At 44.0% G+C, this 27,457-nt stretch overlaps 1 protein-coding gene across 1 annotated transcript in view; it reads left to right on the top strand.

The window, feature by feature from the left end:
- Positions 1-27,457, top strand: part of LOC128304211 (glucose transporter type 1-like) — a 47,476-nt gene that overhangs the window by 12,658 nt on the left and 7,361 nt on the right. Inside the window, 3 exon segments of the mRNA XM_053041373.1 lie at positions 9,150-9,353; positions 9,502-9,641; positions 18,326-18,429. Coding sequence (XP_052897333.1) covers positions 9,150-9,353; positions 9,502-9,641; positions 18,326-18,429 — 448 coding nt within the window.

A 27,457-nucleotide genomic window follows, 5' to 3' on the forward strand; every position in this document is an offset into this window, starting at 1 on the left:
CAAACAAAAGCACCCCGCTTCTATGAACAACTAGCGGTTCGTTCGTGAGCTGCCACGAACAATACCCAATGATTTGGTCCGATCAGGACAGGACGCTCCAGGTATATTGGGGGTATTCAATTTCTCATCGCCAACACGAAACAAACTCCACTACCCTCCCACTCGGGATTGGAACAACTTTTCATGTAGTTTTCCGAAAACTTTTCCGTTGGAGGTTCAAGGATTAGTTTCTCCGCGCGTCTTGAAGAAGGATGCATTCCAGCCGGGCGGGAGGCGCACGTAAACGAGATGCAGCTTTGGAAGCACTGCTTCGCTACGGACGAGAACTCTCTCCAATATAAAGTCGCTCGTCATCCGATGGTGATTCGTTCTGTTGTTTGACTTTTTTTTTTCGCTTTCTCCAACCAACTTCGATGGAGCTTTAATTACGCGACGAAAGCAGAAATCCTGCAAGATGGCCTATTGTGTGTGTGTGTGTGTTTGTTTGTTTGTTTGTTTTCCTCGGTTCCTATTCTCCATCGCCAACTTCAACGGAACCGGGCATCTCTCGAGCACGGAGGAAAACAACGGCTAAACAATGCGCAAAACCTTACCGTTCCATTGTCTTAGCTGATTTTCCTCGAGGAAAAGTTTCGACTATTTCGACCAGGCAGCGCGTGTGGGAGTGGGCGCGTGAAGGTGATGGATTTCCACGAACTATGACAGCAGAAACACGACACTGCTTTTTGGTTTTCCTGGCGCACCCGACGGTATGCATCCCACGAGCGTTGGAGTGCATCGAGACGGGATGAAATTGTAAGAACGAAGGCGAATTATTATTACCCCATTAAAGCACTGAACTGCTCGGAACGATTATCGTAATGGACTGACGTTACACCGGTGTGTATGTGTGTGTGCCGGAGAGCTGATGGAGCATTTCGGAGGAGTGTGCTGTAGCTGGAAGAAGCCATTCCAGCTCCACCGAGTGCTGTGAGTTCGCAAGGAATGTAATGCACCACCCGCCGCCCCAGTGGGCTAAAGATGATCAAGCTTCTGCTGTAAGACGCTGCACAAAACGCGGAAGTAAGACTGAAACGGCTCGATGCAAACGGGGGTATAGTTTGTAAGTAGAAGTCCTTCCCTCCTTGCTAACGACGACGTTCAGGAGGCTTCTGCTGCTGCAGCGTGTTTGCCGAAAGGATGTTGCCGCCCGTGCACCGCACAAAAGAATTATCCATTTGAACGGAGCACAATGGGAAATAGTTTTGGTTCGCTTTCATCGCTCGTGTCGCTTTCAATTTCGTTACGGATCCTTACGTTTTCCGTCTCATCCCCCCACGCTAAGGGGATGGGATGAACTGCTCGTGGAACTCCTTCTCCCGATGCCCCAGAGCACCGGGAAAAGTTATGTTTGAGACTTTCCGTTCCACACTGGTTGGCATCGTTTTGTGGGGCGGGAGCTTTCCTATCGGCATGAAACCGATGGAAGTAGCAAATGCTGCAATCCTTAAGAACAGGACGTTTTAGGCATTTTTGTGGATTCCATTTTTCCCGAAGGCCATTTGCAATCGCAGCAATTCGAGCATTTCTTCAGCGCTTGCGGTTAATGCCATTGGTGGAGATGCAGTCGACCGGAATGCCGTCGGGATTTTCAAATTCCTACAATTGTTGAAAGAAGATGGAAGAAGTATGATGATGGATATTAATTGAAATGGGAAGGGACAACCGAACAAGAGCGTGAAGGAAATTAACTATTTTCCGTTGCATTTGTTTATAATATACTTAAATGTATAGATGTTAGTAGTACATTTTTAGCCATTGTGTAAGGCCTTCGGCAGTCAACTCACTTTACGTTCAGATGATGCATCGAAGTGGTGGCGTGAAGACGGTTTAGTTTCATTATGTTACAATCGCTTTGTAGTTTTCCATTTTAATCTAATTATTTTATTGCTTACTTTGTTGTATCGTAGATTTAAAGAATGCTTTGCTTACTACCAGTAGTTGTTGAATTTCTTGGTGTACCCTAATACCTCTCTTGCTTACGTTTATTAAATCTGATTCAATCTACTGCTTTGCACTTTGCCCTTTGCACTAAGTACCTGCCGCATGTCCTAACCGAGCAAAAGAAGAAAAAAACCGATACTTTCCACCTCCTCCTGAGCAACATGTTCCCAACCGTCCCGATTTTTTGCAGTAAATATTTGTACATTAAATTATTTGTTAAATAAACGAATCATTTGCGCGAACCAAACCGATCGACCACGGGGTCGCCGCGTGTATTGACGTCAGATGCGGCTCCTGACGGCGCCTATGCAAACATTCGCCAGCACACGAAACCATTCACAAACATCTCAAGTTTCACTTCGTTCCCTTGTGCTCGCTGCTCTGGAACCTTCCTGGTTCGTTTGTTGCACGAAAAAAGTCAACCGACCGGAAAGGAGAACGATAGTCCCTCCGACCGGTGCGGCGTGTAAATTCACCTGGCCCCCTTCGGATGCTTTCGCATGGCAAGTGGAAAGGTTAAGAGTGTGTCACTTTCAAACACACTTCCCAACTGATAGCTTTCGCCTATCGGGATTCGTCTTTCGATGTGTTTTTTCTTGCTTTTTTTCCGCGCCCGCGTCGCTCGTTAAATTTAGCAAAACCGTTGCAACCGATTGCTTTTGCTCTTCGGTCTTCGGTTGAGTAGGCTCACACACGACCAACACGGGAAGAGATTTACTACATCCCAGCGATGAACGAAGAAAAAGAAGAGAGCATGTTGAAGATTCTGCCATATAAAATAACAATCCACCATCCACTCGGTGAACGCCACCCAATTGGAGGGGTAGGTGGAAACATAAAGTATGGCTTCTTCATGTATGCATGCAGGGCGCAAGGAGATTGAATATATTCCAAGAGCAATCCAAAAGCATCGTTCGGCCCGGTGAATGTGGAATTAACGAGTCTTTCTCGATAGAGTTGAATAATAGGACGGTAGCCGCCACAGACCCCACGCGCACTTTAGCTCCTTTCATCCCCCCCTCTCCATGTGCTGGGGCAGTGCGTGCTGTACATGTTTGCTTTCTGGCTACCATATAGACTTATCAGCAATAACAATAACAACGTGTTGAAAAAAAGAAGAAATTTCCACGTGAAGAACGTTTCCTAGCGTTGCAAGCACTTAGAGTGTGAAGTGAAGGAAAAGAAAAATATTGTCACATACACACATACAACTCACACATTCATGGTGTGTGTGTGTGTGTATTTGTGTGAGTGTGTTTGCGAAACCCTGTGATTGTCACAGAACACATGTGGAGGTATAAGAAAGGGACAAAGTGAAACCTATGCCAAGATGTTGAGCTTCCCGATGGAGGCGCATGGTCGTTTACTTAGAAAAAAGCTCCGGTCATGGAGACGCATGGTCGTTCGTACCTTTCCGGTTGGTACCTGGTACTCACCCTAATGTGGAGGGTGTAAAGACAAGATGTGAGGTGTGGCAGCATGATGGAGGTTGCCAAACACAGCGAGAAAAATAGTACAAAAAAGGTGGTAAAAGCACGATAACCGTTTTTCGGGTCGTTATTATTATTTTCGGTTCTGCTTTTGCCACACTGTTCGCTTTCGCAAAGCAGAAAATAAACATATTTCCTGTGGAACCACCCACACCTACCGCTGCACCGGATTGTGGCTGCTTTGAATAAAACTGTGTGTAGTTGAATTCATTTCTTTCTTTTTCTCGGTTACTGTACGAGAGCACTACCGCACAAACATGAAAAGCATCGCATGAAAGATAGGCATCAACCTAAGCATAAAGTCTTCACGGTTGAACAGACAACGCGGTAAACAGTTACTTTGGGGAATTGAGTAGGTTATTCTACTGGGGCCGTACGATATGTCGCCTGATTTCGTCAGGTGACTGTTTTTTCTCTCTCACTCTAGAGTCTGCACCTCCACCGGGAAGCGGTTCACTCATCCCCGTGCAGCAGCCGTCTCAGCTTTCAAAATAAGCAGGAAATATTACTTTTATAATTTTATCACGCAACCACTTTTTGTGTGTGGAAGCGGTAGCGTATTAGGCGTTCTTGCGAGAAATGTTTTATGAAAATTAAGACAACGAAAATGTGTCTTGTGACCCCATGGGAGAAAATTCTGCCTACACACGAGAAGAAGAAAATTTGCTCGCATGTGTAAGGTTCTTTTCTGGCTGAAGGAATGTTTATTGCTTCCTTGGTTGTTGGGTTTTAATCAAAGAATTTCTGATTATGTATAAAATTGGGCAAGAACGGCATCTGAAACATTGCTATCTAAGCAATTTGAATAATTCTGCTGATTTTGCTTGATTATTTTGTGCAATCATGAAGCTGGTGCAATGTATCAAAATTGAGATTAAATTTTCAAATACCTAGCATAGTGTTACCATTCTTCTGAAAGAGTTATTATTTTTCCGGTGAGATAAGAACCAACAAGAACCAATTTGCAATCACTTGAGTTCATTTTGAGTTCTTTTTTTTCTTGGTGGGCTAAAGGATCATCGGTCAACAATATGCTGCACTAGGCAAACCTAGACTAAGGAAATAAATACCGACCCTTTCCAACGGATACCAAAGACGTAGCTGAAATCCCTTCGCTATAGCAGAACAGGGCCTTGACTGTAAGCAGGCGGATAGGATGGTTCACAGATTTAAATAAACACCCCTTAATCAAATCGTATCGTGCAAGAATTTCTAGTTTAATATTTTATGAGATTTCCCCGAGCATAAGCATATACTGCGCTGGCCCACTATCCACACGGTGCAGATCGTGCACAGCATCCAGGGTTTATTTATTTGGACAATCTTTTTGTCATATTACCTGTCCAACCGCACCACCAGCGCACTATCGTTGCTACTCTATCAGCATAAAAGGTGAAGTTTCTGGGTTTGTAAAAACCCGGGCACACCCAATTTTGCATCCCAGGCACGTATCAAACGCAGCGAACGTGCAATGCAGAACAGTAAACCGTTTTTCCCCCTAGTGACCAGGTGACCGGATGGCTACCTGGGCCATTTATTTCGTGTGTTTGCGCTTCTGCGTATCCGTTTCTATCTCTTCCGGCTTATTGTTTTCACTCCTTTTTTGCAGTGGGGAAACCGAGCGAAAGTGTAACCCCTACATGAACACATGCCAAACCGCCCCACGCAGCATTCCATATCGGATGTTATCTCCTTGTTTTTTTTTCAACTTTAGCATGAAAAAAGGCCCTTGGAAAATTTATATCACTGCCATTGGCGCAACCAAAGGTTCCGTAGCTAGGGCACAAAAAAGTGGAAAGCGAAACAGTTGCCAGTTGACAAAGCTTCACGTCGTAAACACCATGCGCCTCCATCATAAAGTGAACAACCAGGCAACCTCCATGTGGCCTTTAGCTCTGTGTCCTTTTCATTCCACCGCTGAATGAGAAGGCACTGTCGTTTCATATTAATATAGAAAATAAGCCGTTGCGATGGCCACGAAAGGACAAATACAAAAAAAAATCGTAAAAGAAATGGTTCGTTCATTTAACCGTCTTGCCCCTGTAGCTTGTAGGACGTACGGGAGTACTTCTCGATTTTTAAAGGCTTTTAACCCCGTCCCACAAAAAAATACTCACAAAATACAAAAATAACAAATACAGATCAATACGAAAAGACAGTCACCCAAAAGTCCTGTCCTGCGGAAATCCACCTCACCCACCGGCTACCAACACCACCGCTTCCCTTACTCGATTGAGCTCCTTCAGCATTCCTTCTCATCGCATCATTTCCACCAACGGAAAGTACACTCAGCAATTACTACCATCCCGAGATGGGCGGGAAATGGCCACCAATTACACGCCGGCAGCAATGCATAATACGATCACCTCACTCTCACGCTCACCACATGATCTCACTTGATAAACACACACACACACACATACACACCCGCGTGCGAAACATTCAAACACGGCCACTCACCGAGCGAAGGATGTTTTGTGAACGCTTGTAAAGAGCACGCCAATGTACACGCCGCGTGAACCGTCGACACCGAACACAAACACAGGACAAACAGACACACTTTAGCGCACCGACATGCAATTTTGTATCATTTAACGATGTAAAGCGTTTGCTGAAGAGATGTACCGAGCTGTGCCAAACATGCTCGAAAGTGTTTTTGTCTGTTAAATCAATACAACCTCCAAATGAGCAGTAAAGTTTTTTTCTTATAACAACAAACATTACTCAACAGAAGCTAAGAAATGTGATTCAATTGGACAGTAATACATTTCTTTATTATTATTTTTTTTTATTTTCTTGTTTTCTTTTACGAAACAACATTAATTTTCAACTATTTGTTTGAATTTGCGTTTAAATAATTGTTTACAAAACAGTTATAACTTTTCATTAAAAGTTCTCTAATATTCGATTCCATCCAAATGAACTGCCCAGCAGGAGAGTATTGTGAAAGTTATTCTTTTTCAACCCCTTTTTTTACTTTCGTGAGTTTCAGTTTCCTACCCCGTACTGATGATGGTTTTTATTTCATAACATTCATAACGGTTATGATTACTTTATTTATTCGACCTTTCGGCCCCGCTCTGGTCCGGCACATGCTGCTTACGAACTCGCCAATAATTGAATTCCGGTCATTCCACCAATAATCAAAACCTTCGGTGCAATCTCGGTAATTCGATACCACCTAGGCTCTCGCTCGATCCCGATCCCAAAACCGCGGCCCGGTCACGTGTTATTGATTTTGCGTGCCCTCAAATTAACTTCATTATTGACGTTTGATCTTGTTGCCCGTTTTTTTTTTTTCTTCGTTATTCACGCTCCTTCCCCCGCAAGCCCCGCGGGCGGAGTGTAAAATTCGAATAGCTTCAGGACCTCGGGACCCTTCATTACTACAATTGTGTAAATTGTGAACAATCAATACGCTCGAATTAACCGCACGCCGGTTGTGGAGGCTGAACAACAAACAAACTGCCTGCCGCTGATTTGCTGTCGGTCTGACCGATCGATTCGGAAATACAATTTGGTGTAAAATGGCGCCAGAAAGCATCAATTATGGTGCTCCATCCCTCCATCGATGCGTCGATTGTGCCGGGATTCGGTTCCGACTTTAGTGCAGCATTAATGAACACCAATTTGCAACCGGATATACCGGAGATGCATGCATCCTTTCGCTGTAAAATGTGCAAACGAAAGTTCAACGAATTGGGTCACGATTGCAATTCCATGCTGTATGTAATTAATCAATTATTTTTCGCAACATTGTTCGATATTACATTTTGCCCTTTTTTGTAGGTCAGATCCGTCTCTTGAAATTGAATTATTCACTTCTGTTACAGTGATACATTACTATGAAGAGCGGGTGTGTTTTGGTAATATGAATAATATTTTAATACAATAATAATATAATATTGTAACAATATTAATATTGGTAATATGAATAATAATATAACACAAAAGTATTTCAATGATGATAGCTTTTCATTAATGATCTAATGTTGCTCTTCGCATAATAATCCTGTCTTTCGCGTCTAAAGAAACCTTCATCTCGCCTACTTGAACTCAGCTTTTGACAGTACAACACATCACAGCATAGCAACAACAAAAACCGACAGCCGCCTGTCACTCATAATAGCCGTCCGCCCGGGATGGCGCACACACATATCACAACTGCCTATCACAATTCATATTCCGTCATGCTATTGCGAAGCGTGGCTTCAAAGCCATCCCACAAAACACGAATAAACATACCCCGCTATTAAGGATCAACAATTTATCCTCACGTGTGTACCTTCACCTTTGCGCGATCCTCCCAGTCCTCTTAGTGCATCCCTCGCCCGGGATGGTTTCTAGCCATACCAAACACTCACTGTGTGTGTGTGCATCATCAAAGTTGCGCAACACTCTCGACACACTCGTACAGATACACGATCAAAAACACACTCCAATATACGCAATATACAGGGTGCTCCATTTGCTCCGGGCTTTTGGACGTGCCGCGAGACAATTGTGAGACACCCGTTTACTTCACCCAGTTATTAAAGTCAAGCCATAGCTGATCGCGATGAGTTAAACACGTTAAATGCCTCTTACTACCCCTAACCGCCATTTTATTACTTTCACATTTTTATTAACTACTATCTCGTATACTTTTACTTAAAAATCATTTAACCCAACCCAAGAAAAAAGCAGCACTTGGGTAGCGTGCGGCAATGCATCGCTACTCGTTGCGCGCGCGACACACACAAACACTTATCGAAAGTGCAAGGCAAAAAGGAACTACTCGATGACCCGCACCCGTGTTACGTTTGTTTCTGTTTGTCTTGTGTTTCTTGCGTTCATCTTCCGTCGAGTTTTAGTGCGACTTTAGTTTGTGGTATTGTTGGTGCATCACCCATTAAACGTTATTGAGCGTACTGTTAACAAAACGATGGGGGCTTGGTATCGGTAACGTACACAGCCACTCTTTATCTCACTTATGTACTCGCTAGACCACCAAGTACAACTACTATTATTATTACTTCTAATTAATCTTATTAATACTACGCTACTAGTCTGAAGAGAGCAGCCTACCTCACCAGAGCTGCCCAATACCAACTCGGTGACTGCCCCAAGAGGTGACCGAGCGTAATTTGCTCCTGCTCGACTGTTTTTCGATGTATAGTTTTGTCTTCTATTTCCTTATTCTGGTGTTTGGTTCTTGATCTTGTTGAGCCTCGCTTTCGATATTGTTTCGTTCTGTTTTCAGTGATCCTCTCCTTGTCAATCAATTTGTCCAGAATTGTTCTAGGTGACAGGTGGCTAACGCTCTTCTGCTCATGTGTGAAATTTGTAAAAGGGTTTTTCTTACCGATGTTTGGATAGGTCGTTACGATGTCCGCAAATGTCTTCCAACCAATGATCACTCTTTCGTCCAGCAATAGAACAACTATTCGACACACTTTCTCTCTCTCTCTCTATCTCTCTCTCTACATAAGAAACAAATTCATTCCTTATCCCGTTCCATTTCCCATAAATGCCGGAAATGATTCTAGCGTCCTTTCTTCCTTCCACTGACGCAACCGAACGACTGTAACGGACACCAACAAAACATCACTTCCACACCCCCATCAAAAAGCCTTTTAAATACGGGAACCCAAAGTTGTTACACGCATAGTTTAGGAGTTTTTTGGTTATGTGCAGGAAATGATCGACTGGATGTCCTACCTGTCGGTAGTGTCAACGCTGGCCTTCGTCGTGTTTTTCGCCGTCGGACCGGGTTCGATACCGTGGATGATAACTGCCGAGCTGTTCTCCCAAGGACCGCGGCCGAGCGCGATGGCGATCGCGGTACTCGTGAACTGGATGGCGAACTTCGTTGTTGGAATTGGTTTCCCAAGTTTAAAGGTATGCTATCTCGCTTTCTATACATTACGCACTCTACAATTATACATAACTTTAAAAGATATTTAAGAAAAACTGTCACAAATGCTTGCAACATTAATATACTTATATACACTTCTTATACTTTTATTTTTCTCTTTTCCCCAAACAGACTGCCTTGGAAAATTATACATTCCTACCGTTTAGTGTATTTTTAGCAATATTTTGGATATTTACATATAAAAAGGTTCCTGAGACCAAAAACAAAACGTTCGAAGAAATTTTAGCTCTGTTTAGGCACGGAAACGGAAGGTAAGACCATTTCATTTTGCATGCGACCCCAACCACCCTGTTTCTCTCGTTCACTTTACTTTCTACTGCCGCTTTCTACACAACAACTTCAACACATTAACACACACATCTACATTTACTAACAACAGTAACAACAATGTCAACGGTAGTACCATGAGTACATCAGCCCGATGATGGATTACGCATACACGGGGGCGACATAAGCGTTATGCGCACCAACAAAATTATGCGAACCAGCAACAACACAAATTTTCTAAAATAAGTTCCTTTAAATGGCATTCAAATTGTGGTCCTTCGGGTGGAGAAAGTTCCAGAAAAGGATTTACTCCACAATTACTCGAGCGAAACTTAAAACTGGTGCATAACTTCTTACCGCAGCGCACGAATTGCACTCGGAAATAAATTTTCCCAGCTCGATATTTTTTACTATTCTATCCGGATCTTACTATTCCATCCGGGTGGTATTGATAAAGTACCAATAATATTCTCCCTGGGAGGTTGAGCGAAGCATCATTCCATGTTCGTTCCCTCCAGTGCTCCGTGTGAAGACGCCGTTAAGGCTGATTATGGTTGATTGGTTATGCATCCATATTCGCTATAATTAAACATCCGGATGCTGGCAAAAATATCGACGAAAAAGTTTTAATCATCTTTGCTCGGGGCAAATCGGACGAACGACGAACGATGTAATGTTCGTTTGAGTACAAAAACGCCTTTGGGGAAAAGAAAGGGGAGAACAGCAAAGTTATCTTTTCTTTTAATTCTCTTTGTTTATACTTCATTCTCCATTTCGGTTCCAGTTCTGTTCATCTTTCATGAGTGTAGCGTTGGTAACAAATAATGAATTTTAATACTACCTTTTCTTTTCTTCTCAATTTACAATCGATCCAACGTCGACTTTAATTACACACAAATGTAAAAACCTATTTCTCACATCCCGTACACACCAAAACCCCCCCCCCCACCCAACTCACAGAAGCAGAATATCAACAACTTTACTTTTCCCCTCCCTAATTTATAGAAACCTTCGCGATAGTAGACTCTACGGGTAAGTGCAGTTTGCGCAGTACAAGCAATGAGAATTCGCTCGCTCGCTGTTGAATGTAAAACAAAAATAACGCTCAACAACAACCGTTATGGCCCCCACTATCATACACACACACAAAAGCTCCAGAATTCCCTTTCTTCCTGATACTGTTCATCCGAGAATACGAGCGCAGCTCCAGCACTGGAGCTCTTTCGTTTTGTTTTGACCGTTTTCGATCGCGCTTTTCGACACCTGCTCTCCCAACACCTACTTAGAGTAACGTCACGCATAGGGTTCGGTCCCATTGTTTTGCTTCGTTTGTGCTAAGCTTAGGGTTGCGTTTTGTCAATGTTTCCATTGCGTTGAAAGCAGATCACGCCTAAAACATCCACGTACGATGCACAGCTGTCTGCTTTCCGGTTTCATTTAAAGTTTTCTTTTGTTTCACATTTTCTATCCCTTGTTGTACTCTGTGCTCTCGTTATCGCTTTTAAAAGTCGTAGAATAAGCGAGCGTAACAAGGTCTTATCGTCTTTTTGGTTGCTTTATTTTTGTTTCTATTGCATGAATTGGTAAAGTTTTGTTTTTGTTTCTCGGGTTTCTGCAGCTGCACTACCTTTTTCAAACTCGTGAGTACTACTACAAAGATGCACACTACAAAGACTAAGTGAACTCCCAAATGTGGAGCCTGTTCAAGTCGGTCAACATCTAATTAGACTATGCATCCAATTACACAGCGGATGAGAAAATTTGCCAAACTTGTTCCTTTCGTCTCATGAAAACTTCGCTCATCCATCTTACACGCACATAACTTATATCTGTATCGCGCAATCCATACTCACCCCCGAAGGATCGCACCTCCTCTGCGGAGGATGGCCTACTACGTTCGTTTTCTTTTATTGGTTTATTTTTAATTGTAAATTCCCTTCCAAAACCGGTCAATTAGCGGAACCATCGCATCGATCGATTGCAATAATTACACTTCCTTGCGGAAAAAAGCAGAACCAACCATCGTCGTCTCCCTTTCCGTTTATGTTGGTAATTAAATTCAGACCAATCTTTGCAAGAGAACTTCATAGTTGGTCGATCCATTTCGCTTTCACGGCGCGTTTCCGAGTGTTCTCAACCTCCCGAACCAGTTAATTCACCTGTCTGTGTTTAATTTTTTGTCTTCTGACGCATCTGTAATGAGCACCGGGTAACGTGACACTCTCAGGGCAAACCCCTCCCCCACCCGCACTCACTGAAGAGTTGTTGTGGTCGGGAAAAGCCCAACGCTTTCCACAAAAAAGCACCACTCAACAACACGACTGTTGTTTCGTTTCACATTCACCAACCACCGGGCGGTCCTGCCTCCCATTGGGCAACAAGTAAACGCACCAACACGCACACTCAAACCAACCACCCGTATGTGTATGTGTGTGTGTGTTGTATACGCACCAGCGCACCACAAATAAATCACGGAAAAATGCAACACCAGCGGTTAAAATACGGTTGAAACGAATTAAACGATCGTGAGGGAGAAGCCAAAAACAAAATGTCCCCCAACACTCGGTTGAAATGCGACATCAGGAACAGGAGAGTGATGGCACGTGTTTGCGTACGTGCGACATGTGTGTATGTGTGTGTGAGCGTGCGTTTATATGCTCCGATAGCGCAATATTATCAGATTATTATTATCGCTCCTCGGCAACATTCTTCTCGGCGGTGGCAAGATTACCCAGTCAGTCCGAGTGCGAATGGAGGGTGGAGCAAACAGCACCGAACAGCAGAAAGACACATCTCACTTCACTCATACCCATCCACAATCCAGTGCCAGGACGTGTATGAATTTGTAACAGTTTCCCCGTTGGCGAGTGTACATTATTCGGATGGCATTCGGATGCTTTCAAACCGTTTGGATGGATGGAACTTAAATGTATTGCTTGGAAAAAAACAGACACGCTAAAGCTTTGCAAAGCACAAACCTTACTTGCATTGTTTAAGATAGAATTTTTGACAGCAAAACAAGCAACTGCTCCACTATTAGCTTCAGTTTGTACAGTCATCCTTGAATTGTAGATAGTTGTCAGATAATTATTTTTAAATTACGAACAAAGCCTTTTGTAGAGTAAAATTTTCCAATACCTAAAAGTATGCAGATGCTAATGTAATAAATATCATTTCCCGAACTTACAAGGAGAATACTAACTTTGTACTATAATATGCACAATTTTAAACGTGGTAACACCCAGTGGTATTTCTTCAAAAGAAGTAAAAACTTTAAATATAATCAATATTGAATTATTTTCAAGGAAATTGTCGTCCATAGTGCCTAACAGCTAAATAATAACAAAAATAGCACATGTTTGTTTCAAGCAAACGTCATTCAAGACTGACTGTACAAGGCTGTGCTGATGCGTTTTTTTTTAATTTGTTTTGTCTTGCTCCAATATTATTGCTTTAGCTTCCAAGCACTACTAAGAGCTCTCGCCGTGCCCTGCCCTGGTCATTTGACAGCTTTTTCTTTTTGACGAGCTTCCCAAACACTTTCATCATCAGCTTCACGGTCCCATGTAAGGGTGCCCTATCGTAAACAAATTGCACAACCAATGCTTGCGCTACTTATCGAACGTGCACACAAAGCTAACATCATAACAACTTCACGATAGGAAAAGAAGATTGTAGGAAAATTAAATTGTACCGATCTTCGGTTTCGATACAGCCGGCAAACGGAAGCAGTGCGGTGAAGCAGCATTAGCAGCTATTAACATTGTCGTGTCCCGCGTGCTCAAACAACTCAACGACGATGGTGGCTGTTTCCGATGTTACCATGTGGTAGCGTAGCATAAGGCGGCAAAAAACATGACGAAAGCTGCCCATTAATTGGAATGGCCGCGCGCTAGGCAAACATTATGAATTATTCAATCCGATTTCACAGCGGCAGTCGGGATTAGATTATTCGCAAAATCCTGAATTGGAAGCAAAACTCGGTTACGAACAGGGTGATTTAAGCGGAAAGAATATTCGACCCCGCTTTTAACAGCATCGGGCGAGTACTGCCTCAAACATCAATAAATCCGGCCGCGGCGAAGCAGTGGCAAAGCACTCAACCGTAATGCGACAACGGTCATTGATTGTTTGAAATCGTAAAATCTGCTCAACATTTCCAGCCATTGGTCAGTAACAGCTTTTCCCATCGCTCGCCCAACCGGGACCTTGACTTTTGCAAGTCTCCATCGCCTTTAATCGCAACAATTTCAGATCAACATTGATATCCTCTGGCTTCTGAATTGCGGCCGGCAAATGGGAAGGTCCTTCTCGTACGACCTGCTTTTCAAAAAGTCGCCGCTGCTTCCATTTCTTTTGCGCGCACTCTTCCAAGAAAAAGCCCTACAGCACCGTTTTCCTAAAAAGGCCTCAAATTCATTTGGGAATGGGTCGCCTGTTTCTGTGTTGCGTCCGTTTTTTTATGTTCACTCGCTCACTCTCTCTACCCCCGGGGTGGTAACCCATTGCCGCCGCTTTTTGACTTTGTCGACGGAAATCCGGCGTTTCTAATTACTCCTAAATCAATTAATCATCCTTTAATGGACCGAAAAGCCTTACGGCTTGTGATAAGGCGAACCGAGTGTCGCAAGATCGACCGGCGACCAGTTCGGGTCCGTCCGCGTGATGATGACAAACTTTTCGTCGAGCGGTTTGTCATCTTCCTTTTGCGGGCCAAGCCTCAGTCCGTGTGATTAGGGCATCGGTGAACCATCGCTTCCGCCTTGCTGGCTGGCAGGGGACTTGCGCCTTACACGGGCAAGGTGGAAGACAGATAAATAATATTTCGTCCCACCATTTGGGCCGAACTACGGCGAGTGAGAGATATGGCCGGCCCGGACGGCAATGATGATGTCAGGGCTTTCGCTCTAATGAATAATCCAATCTTCTTAACTCGATGCGCAGTATTCATTCAAAAAACCGAAGCAAGCAGAAAAGCGCCTCTAGGCTTCTTTGTTGTCTCCCTCCCGACAGTCAGAAAGCTTCCGCCCCCACAACATGACCCCGTCTTGTCCTTACAAAAAATCGGATATTTGGCCCGGTTTGCTGCTCAACTCTTTTTCCTACCATTTTTAGGCGTTCCTCTTCGGGGAAGCATGATTTTGCTTTGTGATAATTAAATTGCTAGCCTCTTTACGACCAGCGGAAAAATCCACTGAAAGGTGTACCATCCACTCGGTGTGTCGCCTTTTTCGATAGCGATACTTGCACTTCGATTCAAAGCAATTCTGTCATTTTAAGCGGAAAATCACTGTCAATAGGGATAGAGGGAGAATAATTGACGAACGCAAAACTCCCCCGGGGCCGCTGCCAGTGGCCAGCTCGATTCGTTCCAGCTGGATGGAATTAATTTCGGATCGTACTTGAGATAGATGCCACTGGATGCTTCTTTCCATTAAAAAAGGTACCTCTTAATCTTTGGATCAAGTCCCACCCGGCGTGTACAGCAAACTTCCAACAAAATCCATTCCATTTAATCCATTCACATTAAAAGAAGAAGAAACACTCGATTAACCCCCGCACGACCACCCGCTCTAATGCTCGTTTTTGGAAACGTAAACGATCCTATTTTACGTTGGTTTATTATTTTACAGCGAAAGCGATCCCCAAACCGAGCACAACTCAATCAGCTCCGATTCACTTCAGCTGCAGCACCCAGCAACCAATGTGTCCCCTGCCGGCAAACGAGATGGCGGAACCGATGACCCGAAAAAGTAGATCCCCCCCGTCTCTCCTTAGGGCGGTTTTAGTTTGTACTTCAGTTAAGTTGGTATTTGTTTGCTTGTCTGTTTTAACGTGAGTATTTTACTTATATAATTTATGTTTATTATATGTTGTTCCGTTATGTTTTCGTTTGTGCGTGTAATTTAAGATCAAAAGATTAAAAGAAAATGGGTTTCAGCAAAATATCTAGGATTTGAAAATAAATAAATTTTAACCGAATTGCATACTATCAGGCATTTTATAACGCGAAGGCTGATGGTATGCAACCCATGTAATGATAAGTATTTTTCATCTGCAAATCGTACTTTTGCATAAGTAAAATTAAGTTGCAATACGAATTAATGTTTGACGAAAATCGCTCAATTAAATATATTGAAGATGCTTAAACAAAAATCGCAATCGATTTCATTCTAAAACTATCTGAAAGAGCCTTCTCGTTAGTTACCTATCAGGCCTGTCCAATAATAATAAATTAAATGAAAGTACCGGCTCAGCCGTGCAAAAGATGGTAAATCGATTCCAAAATCGGAACCCCGCTTCACTTAATGCGCGGATGTAAGTTATGCTGAAAACTTTCGTTATTAGTTATCCGCGATGAGATACGTACGCCGCTGTGCGTTTATTTCGTGTTTATTTCTTTTCGGTTTGATTCCGTTGTTTTATTCTTTCCACCTTATTCCTTATTCTTCCAACCCCGGGAAGCTGGAAGCTAAAATAAACAATGCCCTTTGCGTTGGGTGGTTGCACCGGGCACGCGAAATAAGAATCCAAACAACGCGACAAAACATTCTTCCAAGTCACTTCCGTACAGTTTCCCACTAGGGGAGGACACACGCTTAAGGGAAATGGAAATTCTTTCTAAAAGTACCTCCACTGAATGCAAACGCCCAAACACAACTTTCAGCACAAACTTTCACTCAACAGCATGCCGGCAGCCTGGCAGCCGAAAGCCTCCTGCTACTACATCCTTCGTGCATCCTTTGGCTTTACAGCATTGGAACAAAACAACGACAGTAAAAAAGCAGATAATAACGACGGCTAAACCGATAGCTAAAGTTCAATTTCCGTGTAATTTAGCGCTCGTCTACCTGTTTTTTTTCCACCATCGGCGGACTTTTCATCCATCGATCCACCTGGACGCACATTAAGGGTGGTGTTTGGGGCAGTGGACGGTGGCAACATTATCATGCATTCCAGCCCGTCTGCTCGCTGCGAGATAATTTCATAAATAATAGTCCGCTACCGTCTTATAACCGAGCGGTAAAGAGAGGGAGAGAGAGAGAGAGAGAGAGAGAGAGAGAGAAAACGAGCTTTCGGAAATGGCTAGATAAAGTTGTTGTGTTTTTCTTTATGCGCACATTGGCGCACCATCCGGCAAACTTTTCCAATAAGCCCAAACCAAAACTGTTGAGGACAGGGGGTGTTCGATTCCAGGGCGCTTTTCATACACGGCCCCAGCCTACTTTCCGTTTAAAAATTCTTCTTTTTTTCTTTCCAAGTTCGTTTAAAATATGACAACCAATGATGGTAACGGAGGTGGAAAATGTGTTCCCAAATGTCGCTGCTGAAACTGCGTCTCGTTTCCTGCGATTTATCCTTGTCATAAAGGGAACTCTTATCCCATAGTACCATACACACGAGCGCTGTGTTGTGTTATCCACCACTTCACAATAGTAAAAGGTCGTTTACTCAATCACCTTGTCTTACCTCTTTTACCTTGCCAGGCTCACTCTTCCATAGAGCAAGTGCGTTTATGCGTTTCCCTTTAACGATCGACTGCTCCCATCGGAAAGAGGATCAATACACTCATCACACACTCACACACAACCGCACACGCACATTCCACTTTTCCGTAGGGAACAGCCCGCAAGTCCACACGCAAATGATCCATTTTTCATCATGATCCACCGCCGTACGGCACGAAATGGCACATTAAATAGGAAGACAAAATAGCCCCTCAAGCAAATCTACGTATCAAAGGGCCTTAGATCCATTCAATGAGGATTTGCGTTACTACGGTCGCACGTCATCACCTTAAATTATTGCGCCAGCACACAGGTATCACAATCACAGCATTATTACCGTGTGCTTGGTAATTTGCTCGCTACGCCTAGTTTGCCATTCACCCTGTGTGGATCTTGTTTTGCTGACGTACAGTAGGGAACAAATTTGAGCATGCATGGTTTTTCTGTTAATATAAAAGTTAGTATTTAGCTTAATGATCACATGTATCCTTTGCTAGAAGTCATTCAAATCTGAAGCTGATCCACATCAGATTTGCATTGCCTTTCTTTGCTATAGCAACTTTTTGTGCCATCTGTGTGTGTTTAGTTTTGGAACCTACTGTAGCCAAAGTGCCAGCAAATAATTTCCATTTACACCTGCCTCTCGCGGCCTGCTTGTAATGCGGTTTGCACCACAAACAAAAATCATACACATAGAATGCCATTTTTACTACAAACACACCACCATTTTGTACAATTAAAAAAGCAACTTTTGTAGCAGCTTCTTACGCACAGAATTGCTTTTACTGCCAATTGTCAATAGTGACCGAGCAAAAGTTTTGATAAACTGTTGGTATTCCAATCCAAGCAAACGGTTCGTATGAAAAGAAAAGAAAGAGAAAGGATTTAATGAAACGTCCATTAATTTCTCTGCTGAACGAAAGGGAAAGTACGAAACAAAAACAAATCCCGCTATTGGGGAAAATGCGAAACCAAATTATTAAAACACTCTTCAAAACAAAAAGGAATAATCAGAAAAAAAACATGGAAAAGATAAAAAACAACAAAACAAAAAACAACAAAAGAAAAAAACTGTTAAAAATTCACACTCGTTTCCATCACGCTATCGGTAATCTGATAATATTCACTTATTACATAATCGTAGAGTGTGCGAATTTCAGGAGTATGCTAAACTGCGTAAATAATCTGGAGCCGCAAAGTATGAACTCGGGCATCGAACACGCCGCGCTGATGATCTCCGAGGAAAAGACCCAGCACGATTCACGTAAGCCATCTTTTTTCTTCCCTCCATTTGTTTCAGTTTTGTTGGCATTTTCCGTGTCGTGTTTTCTTGTTTCCATTTTGTTACTCACTGGAGCTTTATTACGCGTGTTTATGTATGTATGTATGTATGTGTGTGCTTATTAGGTATATGTGTGTGTGGGTCTGTTTGTGTCAAGGGAAAAAGGGACGGTAGAACGAATGGATGGAGAGTCATGCATTTACTACGTGCCACTATTAGCTTTGCCTTCCTGGATCATTCTTCTTTCACGCACCTTCGGAAAGCTCTTTTCCTGAACGCATACGCACGCATAGACAAAGCTCCACATCTGTCTCCCCCACTCATCAGCCTAAACTCTCTAAAAAAACCTATCTATCAATCTTCTCTCGCTACGCTTACCTTGTCTGCAATCAGCCATTATTTTGTATTTGTTTCTCTGTCGCTCTTTCTCCCTTCACTCACGCACTGTCCACCCCCTGTGTGTGCCGCATGTTGGCCAATTTTCCAAAACATACCCACACGGCTTTTCCTCACCGGGGCGCACGTTTTTTCCCATTTTCCCTACCATATTTCCAGCGCCGGTATCGAATTTTGCCTTGCCTGCTGTCCACAAACGTGTCTGTCTCGCGTATCTCTGTCCCGGAACACATCATTACACGGCTCACTTGTGCGCACAACGTTTGGCCCATCGTTACCATCACTCACGCGCGCGGCATCGGATCAGCGGAAAAAAACAACCCCGGCCATATTGTTCACATCTCCTGGGCCATGCTTTTTCCCTTTTTTATTTCTCCTCGCGCTTATCAAAGACGAACGTTGACGTTTCACCGTTTGTGGTTTCACTCGAGGTGTATGTGTGCGTGCTATCTGTTGTTCAGCGATACGAAAGCCATAAATTTTCTTCTCAATTTTCACCTCACCGCAGTCGCCACGCCCTCTATCCATCCGCCCACTCGAGATGCTCCATTAAAGCTTCATTTCGTAAAAACAACTCAACTTAATCTCATCCCACCAGCAATACGGCAAAACCGTTGATCTTTCACGCCGTTCGGAAAATTCCCATGCCGAATGCATGGCTTAACAGCCGACAACAATATGGTGTTTTTTTTTCTTGGAAGATTCTGGAATGTTTCTATCGTCGATTCAAGTGAAGCGGTCTACAAAATTCCCAATCCTGATTAAATTCCTTTTCCAATTAGTTTGTCTTTCAGAGAAACATCAAATTCTCTTGTCATAATTAAACAAGAAACATTCCAAAAATATGCTTCATGTCCGTGCCCCAAAACCCATTTTCACGCGCACATTGAGACTGTTTCTTTGGTGGAAGAAAAAAACACTCACATGTATAACATTGTGTGTCGATTATGTTACAGAACTCGTTAACTTTCTCCATCACAGAGTTGGAACATAACACAGCACATTGTGTGTACTTTTGAAGTTGTTTTGGTGTTGAGTGAGTGAGTCACCTCACTGTACGATGCAACACACGAAAGAGTGTTAACACTTCCTTGTTGGTTAATGTACATAATGGGAGTTTGGGAGAACCCCTTTTGCCGTAGGTTTACATCCTGAATACTATTCCTTATTCTTTATCCTGTATTTGTTTAGGATAATACATGGGACACAGTCGTAAACAAGACACTCTTGTTTCTCGATTTGCATATCTTCAGGCGTTACATACAGACCTTTTGAAATTAATCTCACAAACAACTCTACTAAAGCGATAACTTAACACGGGAAAACCCCTAACAGTATGCAAATTGCAGTGCAAAAACTTGTTATTAGAAACTTTTGATTAACTTTGTAGTACAACAAAAATCTCGCAAGGACTTTTTAGGGTTTTTAGAGCTTTCTTGTATCATTTTGTTTCACATTTTCCGTATTGCTTTGATGTTTATTGATTAAAAAAAGCATAACTTCGAAATGCTACAGCATATGAATGCCAGAAAACTGTTTGTCAAGCCACTGTTTCCCATTGGGAAGGAGAAAAAGCAAAGTTTTTCTTACATTTCCGCCACGTATTTGCGTTGCGGTTGAACAAACACTGAGCTTCCACCAATGAATGGGAAATGGGGTTCTTTTTTTTGCAAACTTTTAAGCAGCATTCAACAATACAAAGCACATTTACCCATGTACACACAGACACACACGTATGCTCACACATTCGTACGAAAATGTTACAAAGAAAGGCATCTTCTGGGGTTGTTTTGTCGCCCGTTCCTTTTTTCCCCCCAGTTGCTGTGTGCGTGGAGAACGTGTGTATTTTATATATGTGTGAATACGATTTTTTTCACCTCTCAATCCCTTCTCTTTGCCTATTTTAATCTGTTCGAGGAGGGATAAAAAACACTTTTCGTCCTCGAAAAATTTTTCCTTCCCAGTACCCCATTGCCTCATCGTCCTGTCTTCTGGTGCTCTTGCCTTCTTTGCCCAAATGTCTGTAAATACAACGTGTTAAATCGTGTACTTAAACGTACACCAAGCGCCAACTTCAACTTTTGTTCCTCTCGTTCGCGCTCTTTTCTCTCTGATATCACCCGCATCACACACACTCACACCACCTCCCGCTCTCTACCCGCAAAAAGCTCCTGAAACTCAAACACCTGAACACTTATCTTTGCCGCACCCGAAACGGTTTGTGTCGACCGTAGGAAAAACATGACTTTCATGTTCGTAAGTGGAAGATTTAAATCAACACTTTACCGCGGCTCAACCTCTTCGTTCGCCCGTTCCCCCGTTTGCGCACCGATCCATCCATTCCATTCCAGCAGCATGGAAAAACCACCCCGAACAAACGGATAGGACGTGATCGTCCTTCGCGACGCATTGCAGGGCGCGTGAAATGAAAAACGCAAACACACTGGAACGATGCGACGGTGTGCAAAATGCTCAGATCTCAACCGAGTTGGGTTTGGCGAACCCAGGGAGGGCAATTCCTCCTTGCATCCTTTGCATCCCCCCCCCTCCCCCTGGCTCTCTTCCTCCCCCATACACACCAAAAATCGAGTATGACAGCTTCAACGGGTTGTCATTTGCAGTCGCAACATTTTCATCATTTATCATCGAGCGGGAAGGCAAAGATACCGTTGGGTGAGCTTGTGTGCATGAGTGTCTGTGTGTGTGTGTCTGGGACGCGTCGCGGTCTATCTTGTGTGTGCGGTTTGAGCTGTGGCATACTTTCCTCCGCATTAAATCACGCCACGGCACACCACGGCCGAGGCATCAAGCCCGGGAACGTGGATGTCTTCATAGAGGACGGGATTTTCGACGGACTCCATAGCAGCGGTAGTGCAGGGGTAGTGGCCAAGTTGCGGGAAAATCTCACACCTCAAAGATAGCACGAAAGGCATAATGCACAACCTCGCCCATAAGCGTGAAGAAGGATGACATATTATTTGTGAGCTCTGGCACTGTTCGTATCGTTCAGTCGGGTGCCCGTCCGCATTAGTTGCATCGGAATTCTCGTCCCATCTTGTCCACAAATCGTGTTTTGCCTTCAAGGCGCACACATCCTTTTCCTCAATTGGTTTTGGCAAGTTGGCTTTCAAGGAATGTTTGTTGTTTCGTTGCGTGTGTTTGTTTGTTGTAGACGTTCTTGGAACCTTTAATGGAGCTTTATCCCGCACAGTTGATTGTTGGTTGCACGCTTTCAGCTATATTTGCATTAGATGTGGTAGACGCTTTCTTTATTTGTAAAATATTATTCCGCTATTGTATTTTAACTTCAGTCTAGTCTAGTCATGTCCTCAAGTCCCGCTCGCCTTGTGAATATTTCCAAATATCCTACACCAGTCAAAATGCGTACCTCTACTAATGTCACACACGAATAGTCAAAGTCCCAGGGAGTTAGTTACCATTTCCAAGGGCCAATAATACGACTGCCATGGTTTACTGTTAGGACGTGGAGTTTAGAGTGCAATTGTTTAAGGCACGCGACTTAGCTAATTTGCAGACTATAACTGAAAACATGATTAAGAGACCAGCATGTTTCAGAGCCCTGAGCTCCAAAATCTGAAGAACAGAAACAGATAACATGCAGCATACTTTTAGACAATCTTGATTTCTTGACAGTGATAATAATAAAAAACATTTCTTTTTAAGAGGATTAAAATAAATAATTCCTCAAACAACCATATATACTATTTCGGAATAATCGTGTCTGAAGTCAATTGTATACTGGTAGTAATAAAAACGCACAATATCGCCTAAAGATATGCAATCTGCTTTAAAAATTATCCCTTCTCATGCTCGTATAAGCTTATAAAATAATACGTTAGGTAGCGTAAAACAATTTCGCTAAATCAAATCCGCGTGACAAAATTTAAACTCTTAAGTAACAAAACCCATCCCATAAACACACGTCCCCGACAGCATGTGCTGGTGCCATCACCAACAAAAAACAGGCTTCGCTATAGGAGCACTTTAAACTCACGCTTTTGCAGTATGGTGAGCACACATCGCCACACGCCGGGAGGATCATTAACGTAGATGAATGCTAGGACGAGGCAGCAGGTTTTTATTCCTCCCCATGTGTCGCGCCGGCAGACTGGCGGAACACTGTTTGTGTAGTAATAATCATTCATCTTTTCGCGGAGTGTGACCAAAAAAGCCACCCCCATATGCAACGAAAGCCGGCACAGGGCAGGTGTATACCAAAAAAACACCACCAAACACCCGCTAGCGTCGAGGTCCGCACACGTTATGCACGTTCACGGGTCATTAATGTAGCTTGTTCTCGGTGTCGTTTGAAATCGTCACTCTTCTCGTTTTTCCAACTCGCACACACACACAAAAAGGCAGAGCACTAACTACTGAATGTGGGTGGTGGTGCAGTTTATTCGCAGTTTGGTGTGTGTAGGACGAAGCAGTGTTGAAAGGTTTCCTCTTCCAAAGCGCTTTAGAAGTTTGGAGTACCATCTGCGAGAACTCGTAATGGAAGCCGGTGTTCCTATACACGGGACTCTGTAACTCGGGAGGGATACGGAGGAACATTAAACACTTTTTTTTGTGCAAAAGTTGGAAAAAAGAGACCCGAATAGCTTCCCCCCCCCCGGTCCTGAACAATGCTGAAACGACCCAACGAGATAAGCACACATCCGCTACCCAGGTGTAACGATAGGATACAGTAGGATACAGCTTTACGCTTTTTCGAGAGAATGGAGGTTAAGCGTGCCCTTAGTTTATAATCGAATCAAAAACACATTCCCCAACTTGGCTTGGCTTTTAAGCGTGCGTAGCGTTTAGCGAAATTTATAGTAGCATTAACATCATTAAGTCACTCACTACTAGTACCAGCCTGAACCTTTGGCGCGGAAACGTGGATCCTCTACGAAAAGATAGAGACGATCTAGCCGAACCCCATCTGCTCACCTCGACACCATTTGCACCAGCTCTCACTGCCGTCATTGGGTCACTTCCACCTTCCTTAGTGCTTAGCGCTCTCGTAACTGCTCGTCACTTAACCTCACTTCACATTTATCTCACGACTCATACCGCGTTCCAACGGGGTTTGGTCCGCATAATAGATCCTAGCGTAAAGCTGAGCCAGCACCAGTCACCGTACAGATAAAGCTGCTTGTAGCCTTCTGACCGCACCACCGCGACACCGGCGGCCTCTCTCAATGCTGATCTAGTTGTTCCAAAAGCGTTACCTCACTAGCGGGTGGAATAAAAAACACCCTCACCACCTTCATTACTAAAACCACTGACGGTTCGTAAAACTGCTCGACTACTGTTGGAGCTACTCACCAAACGCTCAAATCACGCGAGTGAGTTTGTGCTTGCCTCATGGACAGCAGACGTCCGATGCAGGGCCCCCGTTGAGTAGTCCCCGCTTATCTTTCTACCCACGCTCGCTCACTGTGCGACAACACCAGTACTGTACATCGATCGCACAAGCCATCGAAACCGCCACCTTTCTTCCGATCTTACTCAACCACGTTTCCCTGATCGTTCGGAACGAACGCGCATCCATCATTCATCCCCTCATCGCTCGGTGTGAAACGATAGTGTTTGGGTCGGCGACACTGGATGGCGAGATGGGCCCGTATCCGCTGAGTGATCACAACCTGCTCGATCCATCCTCCAAGACGATGGACGGCGAGATGGGTCCGTACCCGCTGAGCGACCATAGTAACCTGCTCGGCCCGACGTCCAAGTACGTCGGTGTCGGGCTCGGCTACGCGGTACCCTCGGCCGGTTACGGCGGTGTGCCGATGAACTACGGCACCACGACGGCCGGTACGGTTGGCCAAACGGTCGCCATCAGCACCAACTGCTCACCGATGCCACTGCGGCGCACGAACCGACAAAGTGGCCGTGGAACGACGACAGCGGCGGCCGCACACGGGAACGCCGCGTACGGCTATCAGGCTGGCCCAACCTCGGCAGGAATACCGGTACGGGACAGCTTCCGGCGTCACTCCGCACATGGACGGATCGTGTGTACAGGTACAGCTTTCTGAGTATACTTATTTCCAGTACACTGAGCTGTTAGACACTCCACTTTCTCACTCCACAAGCGATGGTTTTGTGGCATTCGATGGCTGAAGCTCCGATAGAGAGTTACCGATCCCCTGATATAAACCCGCAAAAGATCTCTTTGACTTTGACAGCCACTCTCAGTATCCAATGGCTACTTATGCAAGTGTGCAAAAGAATTACTCAGGATATCGCGATCAGAAATCATTCTTGCACACAATTCTATCGAATTTCTGAAGGTCCCTTTTTCGTCTGTATAGGCAACATTAATTTCGTCAACCGCGCCCTACTAAATCGTTTCTTTTCTCTTTCTCTCTCTTCCTCTCTTTCTTTCACTCGCACACCACGGGTTTTCTTTCTTACTTTCTATCTCTTTCTTTTCTTGCTTTCCTTCAGGTCCCTAGTGTGACACGTTTCCGTTGCCGTACTCTTCCTATCCACCACAAGCGAGCTAGACTTTGGATACTGGCCTCGGCGGTTTTTATTTCATTCCGTACGATTCAGGGCACACCACCGGGGTCTAAGGCTATCTCGTACACGCAGTGTTCCACCGTTTCGTTCTCTGCATGCCATTTATTGTTCGCGGTCCCCGACCATTGTTCAGGTATTTTGCTTTAGAGTAACCAATCGATATCATTTGCTCGTTACTGACTCTCCGGGGCTGCTGTGTGTAACTGACCAGGCTGCCCTGCAGAATTTCTTCACTTGAGAACCGTTTCCGTAGAGGTTCGTGTATGTGTGTTTATGAATGTGCGTATGGCTCTGTGTACCTCCTGTGTTACTATTTGTGCGTGTCCTCTGCTCCTTTAAACGGTATGCAGCGTGACGATTATTTTCGGTCCCCCAAGCAGGTAGCATGACGATCTCTTAAAGCAAACCGAACAGCGAATGCCACGATACCATCCTTGGCGAGGTTGTTGTTAAAGTTTGTATACGCGAAACGTTAACGCTGGGCATCGCATTTCGACGGTGATTGCATCACACCAAAGAACCAAGAACCGTTCCTCAGGTGTACCGTACTGGCGGCAAGTTGTCCCCTCGTGTGTCGTGTACTTGAGAATAACATGCCGCTTTGTCCGTTTGACAGCGCTCCTCCTAAAAAAACAAATTACGACTCCTGGAGGCTATACCCAGCAGCGTGTGTGTCTTGTTGTCTCGAGCACTAGAGGATTTTTGTTCGGTTTTCCTCGAGATGTTGAAATTGAAACCTTGCCCCCAACACTACCCAACACCACACCAGGGTTAGAGAATCAGATTGAACCACTCGCCACTGTCAACCTTTACGGTGGCATTGTAATCTAATAAGAATCTAAAAACAATCACATAAACCAACGCTACAAGGGCAGAACGACTCGAGCTACGGCAACCTTATCCGGAAAGCATAATCCTCCGAAGAAACGTAATTAGGCATTCCGAATTAGGTACGATAAGGCATAAGGACGCGCTCTGCGTTTCCACAGAGGGGACGCAGTAAAGCGATACGATCTAATCACTTCAAATTAAATAATCAAAAACCGATTCCGCTGCCGATAAATCGAGCACCGATAAAATTAAAGCCTCCAATCTCTTCCTCGTGGTCCAAACGGTCATTATGGGGAAACTCAAGCGAGGAGCTCTTCAGAATGGATATTTCCCAGTAGGTAGAAAATGTAAATTAATGTTACCCGTGACTTTTTAGGTGCTCTTTTTCGATTCAACTGACAAGCTAATAGTTGTGTTGAGCAGTACAAGATAATTGTTGTATGTAGTACTGATTTGGAGCTAAATTTCCAACAGAATCACCACAGAGTCAATAATCTTAAACGAGTTGCTAAATGGATCACTTAGCATATTATTAGCCTTTTGTTTATATAATTGCATACTTATAATTGCAAGGCGGTTACCAGGGCAACGAGCCCTTTGGTTTCATTTAAAAGTTTGCAGAGATCCTGTACTATAACAGGCCGATAAAGTAGATATTAAACCACCATATGCAACAGGCTCGTGGCTCTCCGTTTAAATAACGATCCGATTTACTCGTCTGCGGGCCGTATCGGTAATCACTTCGATAGAATGTAAATTGGGATGATTTTAAATTTCAAAGTGCTACATTACCCCGGGAGATAAATGGCCGAAATGTTCGCATATGAGTGACTTCCTTCATTGCTGAATCTCGTTAGGCTCAGCATCACGCGTTGATCCACCGTTGTTTTTTATTAAGTTCAATGTATTTTATGCTCTCAGCGTGTGGCGGCACCCGGCCCCCACCATTGCCCGATCGATGGCCACAGGCTAATCGTTGCCCCGCCGTCAAAAGTGTCCCCGAGCGCTATCGATACATACATATATTTTGTGCTAAAATTTATGTGCAATTTATTCATACACATTTACATTATCCCTGTGCCGGGTGGAAGATACGGTGGGATGTGTGCGTTGGTGGGTGTGGTAGGCATAATTTTACGCCCCAATCCTCGTCCGCTGGTGTGGTGGGAAAGATAACCAGGGCGACACTGTATGTGCCGAGCTGAGGTCAAGGACGGAAGGCCACACGTGAGGGGGAGGGCCAACGGCG

Source organism: Anopheles moucheti, chromosome 3 (genome assembly GCF_943734755.1).
Source record: "Anopheles moucheti chromosome 3, idAnoMoucSN_F20_07, whole genome shotgun sequence".
Classification (NCBI taxonomy): Eukaryota; Metazoa; Arthropoda; class Insecta; order Diptera; family Culicidae; genus Anopheles; species Anopheles moucheti.